The sequence below is a fragment of the Acanthaster planci genome, linkage group LG08, assembly GCF_054643075.1.
Source record: "Acanthaster planci isolate LZ-2023a linkage group LG08, COTS_SCS, whole genome shotgun sequence".
NCBI lineage: Eukaryota > Metazoa > Echinodermata > Asteroidea > Valvatida > Acanthasteridae > Acanthaster > Acanthaster planci.
In genome coordinates this window covers 5,253,233-5,265,274 of record NC_141784.1, presented here as the reverse complement: position 1 = coordinate 5,265,274, position 12,042 = coordinate 5,253,233, and the positions used below count along the sequence as shown (strand labels likewise).

Here is a 12,042-nt window from a genome sequence, read left to right as displayed (position 1 = left end):
AGACTTACTGTGTGCGGACCAAGATATTCTCATCACTTAGGGCAAAGTTTGCACATGATTCTGATGCGAAAATGGGTAAACAAAAGTTGAGTTTTATTCAAAATTTCCGCTTGGTCGGAAACCAATAAAGGAGATTGGAAAAGATACCCTTGTGAAAATGCGGATCCATTATCAACAATCCCCTTGCAATTACAATTGGACTTCGAATAAAGTTAATTAACGAAATTCATTTTGCTGTCGTCCAATAAATAATACAGCATCATATGTCATATTTCTGACAGAAATGCTAGAGTTTACTATATTTGATCCAAACTAATCTCGACTCCAATCATCCGCAGACAATTTTGAAAAGAATCATCCAAGGGTGACGTAAAAAGATCCTTAATGAAAGCACAAATGAAAGCGACACTGGCACCACTATTGTCAACCAGCGAGGAAGCCTTTATTCTGATGATTGTCGGAAGAAAAAAAAAATTGCCAATCATCAAAAATCCCTCTTGTCAGAAAGTATACATAGACGAATAATTTTCCAGCCAAGTGCTGTCTGCAAATCTTGTCACTATAGTCCTGGAAACTGCCTATTACGACGGCACGTGTCAACAGGTCTAACGTTTTGGATAGAGTTGCTTGGCAACCAATTACCGCCAGGTTGGTCCTTTTGTTTTCAAAATTGGTCTTCAAGGCATTTAATTCTCTGTCAATTGACAAACAGTGCAGTGTAATGTTTTCACACTACCATGTTTTTTTCTGTGAAATTTAGTCGATCTTACCAAAAAGCAAAGGTCGTATGTTCTTGAGCTTAACATCACTCAAAATGTGCTCGTTTTTGGTCTATATGGGTTTGGGAGAAGTTCATGACATATTAACAAAATCTTTCATCTGTTTTACAATCAAATCGCAATAAATTCAAAGCAATTTAGTATGCAAATAGGTTGAACCTTACAGATTTCGCTACCCAGAAAAAATCTGACAAAGGGAAGATTCTAATGCGGCGAAAAATCATTACTTGAGGACAATTCCCATGCCGCTCTAAGGTCGCCGAGAGATCCTCTGTAGCCCAAAAAATTGACGACAGGTTCAATCGATTTGCATACCAGCTGAAAAGAGAAGCAGAATGATGAAACTCCGATGTGTAGTGATTTGATTTTCAAGATCATATCACTCATAAGAAGCGTTCTTCAGCGGTCACCCTTTTCTTGCAAGCGTGTTCTGCGCTTTCGTCGCCCACGACCTTCATGACTTTTTAATTTTTATAGTACTTGGGAGAGTGTCTGGTTTGACACTTTGGAGTGCTGTTGTATTTTTTAATCACTTTTTACGTGGTAATTAAGGCTCACTGCTTCCGGCTCTCTGAGTATTGCCTATAATAACCAGGGAACTATTTTCTGCCAACGATTACTAGGATTAGTACTATATGCTTTAATAACTTGGCACATTGCTACATAATGGCTCATGGAAATTAACAGACTTGTTATCCTTTCCCTAATAATTACAAAGGACAGAGTAGTTCAGTAGCATCGTCGTGTGCCCGGCAAAAGGACGAAAGTATGCAACTATTGTATTTTAATGAAATATGAAGATTTCTTGGCAAAAAGTAAACAAAAAAGCCCAAGTCCTTTAATAAGTTGTTCAAAGGTTGCTTTTTGTGCAGCCAAGGTTGATTTTGTAGTAAATTATATCCGTTTTTACTACATAAAGAGAGTGTGCTTCTTACGCCCTTTTGTCGGGAACATTTTTTCTGCTGTGATCACGCTTCCAGCGAAAGGTGCCCTTCTGCCGGACACCTGACGAAATTCATAACTATACACACCAGAGTGCAATGAAAAAACTTCGTTATGCACAAGTTTTTTTTTCTAAAACTACTGGATGTTTCAAGATCGACTGACCTGGAAATCTCACGTTGCGATTTTACTTTTTAGTCCGATTAATCTTTGGATTGCCTCATTTTACCTGCTTCATTTGCACAAATTACATTGGTCCTAAAGCCAAGCCGAACCGAACTAAAACAAACCGAAGTGTAACGACATTTGAATCCGTTAAACCTCTCATGTGGCGTCATCCTATTCAGAAAAGTGTCGATTATTCTCAAGAATGTACAATACACTGTTAACCTGTAACTGTTAATTCTAAAAAACCTAACAATCAAAATCGACTTGATAGACAACGAAATCGCAGTTGATGACATGAATTATAACAATGTTAAGCACAAGACGAAAATCACTTCAGATTTAAGTTCACCGTTTTAGACTTTTTTTTTCGATTTGCTGCGAGAATATTTTCTTTTTCATGTTCGGTGGCAATGGTTTTCATTTTAAGTGAAACATTCCTTTCATTTCACCTGCAGTTCTAACGTGTCTTCTGCATTTGTATATATATTCCTTTCAATTTATTTTTACTCCACCATTTATCTTACTTATTTATTTTGATATTTCTTTGTTAATAGTTACGTATGATCCTTATTTTTCTTTGTGTTTTTCATTTTAAAACTCACCATCAGCTGAGTTAATTAAAGGTTAACCTCAATTTTGAGTTTAGTTCTTCATTCATTTCGTAACTTACTCATCGCTAATTCTCAGATGAGATTACAAATGCAGATAGTTTCCTAACGAAATAATTTCCTCCTTTTTATCAGGAAGCATGTCATTCTTAAGTTGTAAACTTGGTCTTCATTTGAAGAGACGGTGAACTCCTAATTGGCCGCTCAGCAAACCTGCTTGTTCGTGGTGTTAAATGCCCCCAATTCCGTGCAGTCTGGTAGCATACATAACTTGAATCTGGCAGATTCCCGCAGCTAACTTTTTGGACTTATGAGTAATGGAAATAGTGTGGTGCTGACTGCATGTCTATATGTGTGTGACTTAATATACAAGCATTACATGTTTCTGTGATTGAAAAAAAAAATAGTTGTACACCCAGCAGAAGAGTTGCACATTTAACGGCTTGGGCCAAGACTAAAGCTTTTGTGTACATACAAACAGCAAACGCTCTACAATAAATCGAACATTTAATCTCAGGCTGAAAGTATTAAACTTTCAGGGAGGGCGTTGTTTAAGTCTTTGATTCGAATACGAATCAAAAAATCTCCCTTTTTTGCCGTTTCTCCTTTACTGAACAGTCTCCACCTTTTGAGTTTTTTCTCCGACTTGAACCACGTCCCTCCCCCACTTTTGTCCATTGTACCAAAGAGAACCAAATGCGTCGACCCGTGAGACGAATTCGATCTATTGTCCAGCGTTGGCAAGCTAATTCATGTGCATATAAAATTTTAAAGCTTTCCTTCTCGCCCATGCCATTGGAGGAGCGGGTTAGCGGGTTCTTTCCTCGCCTTGCACCAATGAGGCCTGGGTTCGAGTCCTGGCTTGGCCTAGGCTTTAAGTGCATGTGGTTTTCCAGTCCATACTGGCTCTCACAGGTTTTCTCCTGGTACTCCGGTTTCCTCCTGCCTCTAAAACTTGGACCTTCTTCCAAACTCCGTAATGTGATGCTGATTAATAAAGGCTATGAATAAACGTATATTCATTGGCGCACATAGCCAGAGTAGCTGTTAACAAGCCGTTAATATTGTGCAACTCCTCGGCTATTTTTATTTCAGATGAGATTGAGAGTACCATGTACACCATCACCTCTCAGCTCTGATGCTCAACCTTGGGTTGGGTCTTGAATTTTCCTTGCAAACCAACCGATGAAACTCTCGAATACTAAACCTAGACACCATAGTCCACCAGATTTAACAGCTTACATCGGCTTTTTGATGAGCGTTGACAGCTTTTCTAGAGGTCAGAGGGTTATATTTAGAATCATGAAGGCGAAGTATCGACTTGTATAACTTAAGATTCAAGTTTCCCATGAATTATCGGGCACTGGATTTCTAAACTCCGTCGATAAGTCCATGGAGTGCACTTGAAAGTGTAATCCTACGAACGACGATTCCCATGGGTGATGAATTATGCTATGAAAATACTTTATTCGGACAAGCGTGTGATTCTTGACAAAAAAGATCGTTGTTTTTGTGACGCGATTGAGGAAGAATGCGAGAAATTATACAACAGCATGGGAAACAAGGGGCTGTGATATATATGCAGGAAGTAACTGGATAAGTCAATGAGAATAAGTGTGATTAATGAAAAGTTCAATAACGGAGATATGACTCAGAATCAATAGCAATTTTTCACCTTTATTAAGAAGAAATAAGAGACCAACGTTAAAAATGTCTGATCTCCAGTATAGTACATATTGATTTGTTTTGTTTATTTTTAACATATCGCATTTGAATAAATTCAAAAATGCTTTGTCAAAATTTTATCTATAACCGTGTAGTAATAAGTTCTTTGACATTCAAAATTTGTGAATGAAAAATAAAACCAGTATATTTAAAAGTATATCTATTGAACAGTTTTCCCCTTTTAATGACTGTAGTGTTGACAAGCATTGTTTATGATTTTGGTTCTCCTTAAAAATTGAAAACTGAAAATAAACAACTGTTTGATTAATTTAATTATCTAAATTAGGTTTTTACCGGCAAATCAACTAAATAGTTCAGTTTAATGCGAGGCTCATTCAAATTCGTTTAAACTGGTTGCTTTTATATCCGCGTTTGAACATTAAAGCGTGTCCATTCACTTCGATTTTTGAACATTCTTCGTTAACTTAGTAGATTCAAATTTAAATTATACTTTTGTTCACACCAATTTGTCAGAGATCTGGGAAAGAGGTTGATTATGAATGCGGTTTGATCAACATGGTACCATTCGCATTCGTCTCTTTGGAATCAGATTGATTCCCGAATCTTATTTGCATTTACCAGAATGGATTTTTAAGGAAACAAACACTTAAAAGACTTCTGACTAATGCACAGGGAAGCAAGGGCAAATTTTGTGTTCATGTAAAAACGTTTCAAGTCGTTGTTTAATTTTGGCATATCTGTCTGAGTCGTATGTATATCATTATCAACGTTGATTTTCTAGGAAAGAAAAACAGAAAATCCTTATAAACAAATACACAGGAAAACAAGAAAAATTTTTATTTTCATGTTAAGACGAAGTGGTGCTTTTATATTATTTCTACCTTTGTTAACTTTTCACTTGGAATGGTCAGAATTGTAGGCAGAACTTCAAGAAATGCACCCTGTATTGAATTTAATTGGAAGTGGTCATTACAGATAGCTGTAATCTAATACTATTTCAGAAAGGAATGATCTAATCCAGACAATGTGTGTGGAGCATTCAGCATTCCTATCCCTCCAAGGTTGAGAAATATTTCTGGCCAAAGAAAAATTGAGGAGTCTAAATTGAACACGTGAAGTTTGAAATAAATTGATTGTAATAGGAAACGAAAAGCAAGACAAATCTTTATTTCCCTCAGTTCCCAAAGGTCGGTGACAATTTAACTTCCGACGGGTAAAATAGATACTTGAAGTTCTAAAAAAAAAGGATTTAAACCCACACTTGTTGGCACAAAATCAAAAAAGAATGCAACCAAGGTGAAAAAGAAACCCCATTGTTAACTAAATCGAAAAAAAAAACCAAAACAATTAGTCGTGAGAACCTATATTATTCGAATCTTAAAAAAGGAAGCAACTATAAGAGTTTCCCCGTACAGTTTGAAACTTTTTTCCGTTCAACATTCAACTTCAAATTCGCCTCTAAAGTTCATAACCTTTCATATCCAATGTTTTATTTCGTCTTTGTTCCCTCATATTCGAACATTTTGCAAACAATTTCATACATTTACCATACTTTCCAGTGAAAAAACAATTTAATTCCGTAGTTTATACAGTTGCCGAATGTACGACAAATAAAACAAGTTTGTCACTTTCAATCAGTGTTATATAACTTTCAATCCAAATTCGTTACATGACTTGTAATTGTTAATTGCATACTTCCTTCGGTATTTTGACGTTTTCATTATTCTGTTCATTTCTACTTTAAGCAAGATGCTTTATTTTAGTATGTCTGCTTAGCATTTTCCTTGTGTAGCATAAGCCTATCTAAGCAAAATTGACTGGGGGGAGAACAGTCTTCTTCAACCCCCCCCCCGATCCGCCCTTGCATTAGGAAAGGTACATTTTTACAGAACTAAATGTTTTAAGAAGAAAAATAAAGACGACGTAAGTTGACATATCCATCACCGTAAAATAACGTTTAACAAAATTCCAACGGTTTCATCGGTAACCAGTGATTACATCGGAACCTGCAATATGTTGAACCCTACGAAGAGTTCACGTATGTAGGTCTTATTATTTTTGCCTTGCTGACGCAGTTTTGCCAGGGGACGTAATGTAAACCGATCCAGGACCGTTCGATTTTGAAAACAACTTTAATAAGATTTAGAGACGGTTGAATTATTGTATTCAGTGTAGATTGGTCTGGTCGTGGCATAGCTACAGGTTCGTCTCAAGTGAACCTAATATGTAATTTTAGTACCCTCCAACGCCAAGCCTGATACAATTATTTCCGCATTAGGGTCAAAATGTCAACTATGATTATTGTTTGGTCACAGAATCCCGGCACAACCTGTTCTCTGTGATCACTTTATACAACGCAGGCAACATCATTTCAAACGCAATGTTTCTCGTGATTAGCAGATCTGCGCATCCGGGCACTATTTTATTTAAACTAGGACGAATTCACATTTTGATCTTCTCTCTTTTCCACAATGCCTCAATACTATCAACCCAAAGACCGGCTGTCGGTCGTTTTCCACCGACTGCTTTTACAATCAGTCAATGACATCACCGAAGTTCAAGAACCGTTGCATGCCAGCACGCAGTCACGTGGCGCTAAGTCCTAGATTTAATCAGTACACGGATTTGCGCGTGGCCTACGTGCATCGCTGCTGTGCCTGGAAGTAAGCAAAGCGAGATTTGTACTGGATCAGAGCTCATTGAAGGGTTTCGATGATAATCTAGCTTGTTAACAGTTGTGTAGGGGCTGGTGGAAGATGTACGCGAGACTAGAAGAAAGGTAGTCGAACTCTTACGTCACACATATTAAAGTCGACGTGTTTTACCGCTGGCTATACTGTATTGGCAATCAGCCCTTTTCCTGTAAGAACTCGTAGAGTTTGTAGCTTGTTTGACGATGTCCATGTGAACTAAATTGTTTTGCTGCAGCTACAGCGTGTGGTTACATTTTTCGAAGTAGTTATCCGGTGTCAGGGACATTTTAACAGTGTACAAAACTTTATTAGGTCCAGTATGTGAAAGTTCAAACTTCCCAGATTCCCTCGTGACTTTTGTGAAGATTAATCGCGAGTCACATGAAGTTCTTTTTGTCAAATTGCTGTGACCAAATGAAATAAAATGGCTTGCATGCTTGCCACGTGATAAGCGACGGTGACTCTATCGATTAATTGATAAAATCGTCCTCCAGTTTACAATAATAGGCCTAGTAGTAGAAACGAACAAAACTATCACCTTTATAAAAGTTCAAGCTTTACACTTCCGCACTCTCATTTTTCCTGTTTACCCAAGAGGATGGTAAATTTAATAATAAAACTGAAATTAAGTTTTCAGCCAGAGGGTCGTGATGCAAGAACTGACTTACCACAAAGCAATATGCATCTTCCTTACAAAAGAAATGCATGCATTCACCATCAACATCGTTTGGTGCATTATACATGTATTACCAGTTCCCGTGCATGCAATGAAGTGGACGAGATGAAATTTCTCCAGAGTCAAATTGAGCAGTGTGGGCATGTTCACTGACTACACAGGTGTATCGGCGCCTTGAAACTGTTAAATAATACATGCACCCTCAAACAAGCCAAAGACCAAACTGATGTCAAGAAAGTGGCAATTTCATGGATAGTCTATGTGTATTGTCCGATGCGTTAGTTCACAGTAGTTCCTCTTCTAAACATTGCGGTACTTCCGACGGTGAACGAGAAAACACCATGTGAGACACTCTTATAAAGGACTCAAATTTGACTACAGGAGCGGCAAAACCCCGGTACTGGCTTGGCTGCTTGTCTGTTGAATTTGAATACCTAGAGTGCATTTTTCTGACAAATGATTATATAGGTCAAATGAATGACACTAAATTACGTTTAATGGCTTGGTATCTTGAGGCATACATCAAGTTGTTTAGACTGAGCTGAAAACAACCCTCAAAATTCGATTTTTGCCTTTCCTGCAGCACAAATCACATCCTGTCTTCTCGCAACCTCCCAAGACCTACAACAACCAAGGGTATTCCCTCACTAGCATATTCTTTGAGAGACGCGAATCGGACGTATTTTGTCCGTCGGGGGACGCAGAAGGGTAAATAACAGTGTTTTAAGGCTGTCCGATTTGGTTAGATTATTTGTTCGCGCGTTCTCCTCTCCCAGGATTTAGCGCAGAAAGGCAGCTATTTATTGAGTGGTTGATATCCGTTCGTGCGTTGGAGTGAAATTTTATTTAAAGTGTAACTTAATAAAGGTAGGCTGTGCTTAAAGCTGAGCTGTACAGAGTACTTTTGTAAAGTGCTTGACTGTTCAAAACCAAGTAGGTGAAGCAATGAATGAATATGTACTTGGTCACACAGTGTTTTTGTGAAAAATCGTTATTAGTGTTATTAGTTCCGAACTTTAAAGTAAAACCACTGTTTTCCGTCCGAATAACAAGAAAAAAATAAAAGTTCCTCACACTGAAAGGGTTCATTCTTTATGTCAACAACGCCCTGGGCCAAATAATAGTTCGATTAACATGCAATGGTACCTCATGTAATGTTCAAAGGTAATGGTTGTTTCTCGGCCTATCGCTGCATTCCTAGTATTTTTCCGGCTCATGGTGGTCAATAACATTAAAAAGTCCTACACAGTGCATTTTTACAAAATACAAACCTCAAACATACACCCTCGTCTTGTCAATTATCCATATTTTAAATCTATGTTGTGCTATTTGAGAAAGTATTTTGACAACCTCAATATTTATGAGCCAAACTGTGGGAGAACACCTCAATATTGAATTATATATGTGCTTAAGAAAATGTTCAAAAGTTTGTTTTTTACCGTCTTAAAGTTCCCTTTCTTTGGTGATTTTGTATGTGGCAGTAAGCTAATGAGAAACCCTTCTTTTAAAACGTTTTCATGGAGAAAACTTTGGATTTTTTGTCTAAATCGGGAAATATAAAGTGAACAGTGTCATCCCCGCGTGGCATCACAGCAATAGTGCCCCTCAGTTGTTCAAACATGAACAATTTAATAGTTTAAAAACGTGCACTTTTTAAAGCGCCATATCCCCCCAAGGACGCCAAATACTTTCATTCACTGAAGAAGGAAATAAAATTTCCCAGAAAGTTCATCTAAGAACAAAAATCATTGCATGTACCCTTTAAGCCTTGCTGGCTGAAAAGTTAGGTCCTTTGAAGTACCTCGGCCTAATGCATGTATTATTCCGCCATTCATGCACTTTGCTTCTGCGATCAATTTCAGTGTTATTATAACAGCCACGTTATGATCGTACCACACCATGATTACATAGAAAATGCCTGAAACAAACTAGACCGAGGGTTGGTACTGTTCGTGCCAACTTATGGAAACATTGATGGAGCTCGACGTGGCTATCGCACGCATGGTTAAGGAATACCCGGCACTGGTTTTGCCTGGAGGAAAACCAGACTATCAGAAGGGGGGGGGATGAATAGGGACATACTGCCCCGGGAAAGGGTCTCACAGCCTAGCAAATGAGGGATTTTCACGTTGGCATTAGTCTGGTTCGGACAGTTGGAATTTCAGTCGATGACGTCAAATGCAAACCATCTAGAACCACCCTGGTTTTACAAACATAAGTATTCTTCAAGTAAGAGTTTTCCGTAAATGAAAAAGGACTAAATTCTGTTGTTTGTATCTTTTAATAAAGTACGAGAAGGAATCCAATAATATCGTCAGTTATGAAATTACTAGAAATTTCGAAATGTTCAAGCAACCCAACAGTTTTCGACAAAAAAGACGTCAGGCATGATGCACAAAACCAAGCAGATGGATCCAGGATTTTTTTGCCTGGGGGAATTCGGAATCTTTTGTTGGTACAAGGGGGAGGAGTTGTACTGATAGTCTTTGCCGTTAGCGAATTATTTATTCTCTTTGTTTTGTCCTTAACCTACGCGCAAAAGAGACCCCTACACGGTTTATACAGTACTTTTTCGGGGGTCTTGTATCCTTTAGACTCTCCCCTTGATCTGCGCCTGTCAAAGTTCCAACTATGGCGTTGGAGCTTCCAAACGTATTGCCATTATAAAAAAAAATGGGCGTGTCCATAACTTGGACATGAGGCACCGTGTTGAGGGAAAATAATGCTCTTAAGATTCGGCTTGACGACAAAGATTATCAGACACGTGATCCGAACCTACAAACATGACCCCACTCATTCGCCAGTCTATCCACCATCCCTTTAACTGAGGGACACAACGGTAAAAAAAAATGATTCAACTCTTGAAAACACGACTAAATTATAAATGGACCGATCTCCAGTTTATCTGTGTGACTTATTCAATAAATAAACGTTCTCACACAACGCGTTACTAACCCAACCTACTGTTATCCATCTTCACCTTTGGTTTTTCTTTTTCATCCAGCGTACTTTTCTTACCATCAGCCTACGTTTCAGTCCGGTTCCTGTGTTCGTTTGGATGTACTGCAGACAATGCATCTAATGTATTCTCTCTAACAAAGCACCCATAACACTGTCTAACGAAGTACCCAGTGAACCTTCCCCGACAAAGCACCCAGTGAACCCTCACTGGCAGATCACCCAGTGAACCCTCACTGGCAAAGCACCCAGTGAACCCTCCCCGACAAAGCACCCAGTGAACCCTCACAGGCAAAGCACCCAGTGAACCCTCACTGGCAAAGCACCCAGTGGACCCTCTGAAACCAAGTACTAAGTGTCCCCCCTGTAACATACAAAGCACTAAGTGTACCCTCTCTGATAAGGCACCCAGTACGGTGAACGCTCTGCAAACACCCAGTGCACCCTCTTTGATGAATCTCCTAGTGTGCTCCCTTTAGCATCGCATTAAAAGCCCACCACTCAGCTAAGAGCAGGTGGATTCCTGAACATTCTATTTCTACGTTCATGATTAACGAATCTGCATCTTTATGACCTTATTAGTTCCGACAGCAAAATAATGAAATTTTAATATCTGACCCGGCTGTCGGGTATAGGATCTTCCCGAACTTTATTGGGTTTTGTCGAGCGAAACTTACCATTTACGTCGACGACTAGCATGAGAGCAATGAAGCCTGTGCACAGTACGTAGAACCACCTTGCCATATTCCGACGGCAGATGTACCGAGCTTGGCCCGGGCTGTACCGTCTGTCCGTGGTCCTTCCGAGGGCAACAACGAAAAAAACCCTACCACGTTTTACAAAAGTCAGACGAGGCGCGTTGGATTTAGCGTCGATGAGCGAGGACTATGTCACTCACGTCTCGCGGAGAAAAGCACAGCGTGTTCCGGACTGGAGTTTGTCCGTGGCGCGTCCAGCTGCGACGAGTCAGATGTGCTGCGCTTTGGTTCCGAACCTTGCCGTTGCGAGGTTGAAGATGTTGAGAGCTTATCACAGGAGCCGGGAGGAAAGATGAGTGAGAAGGAAATCAGCCGTGAGGCGATGAGTGGCTGCTCCTCCGGTGTTGCCAACGCAACCGTAAATCAAGCGCAGCTGATCGGGAGAGGTCTATGCCTCAGACAGCTAGGGAATGCTTTACATTACTTGGCTTTTGTTTTTCTTTGGAGTGTGTATGGGTGTTTTCTTTTTGTGTGTGTGTGCGTGTTTTTCACATTCGGCGATTTCGAACCCGTCTATTGTCAGTTATAACGGAAGCCATCAATTACTGTGCTCATCCTACGCTTGTACTTAAAATGAAGAAAGGGGATGATAACCCGCGTTAGCGAAGCGTCCAAGAACATCAAGTGCATCCTTGTTGTGACCCACCCATGAAGGAAAAATCGGGGGCGGCGTGGGTCGAATCCCTCAACCGTAGGTTACCAGTGCCCCCTCAGCGCCGTTATTGAGACGTAACTGGAGTGGGTGGGTCCTCAGTAACCTGGAGAATTTACGAG

At 39.5% G+C, this 12,042-nt stretch overlaps 1 protein-coding gene across 1 annotated transcript in view; it reads right to left on the bottom strand.

Moving 5' to 3' along the window:
• Positions 1-12,022, bottom strand: part of LOC110974619 (uncharacterized) — a 38,832-nt gene extending 26,810 nt beyond the window's left edge. The window contains exon 1 of the mRNA XM_022226410.2: positions 11,188-12,022. Within this exon, the coding sequence (XP_022082102.1) occupies positions 11,188-11,254 (67 nt within the window). The 5' untranslated portion in view covers positions 11,255-12,022. The remainder of the gene's footprint in view (positions 1-11,187) is intronic.
• Positions 12,023-12,042: the final 20 nt, after the last annotated feature.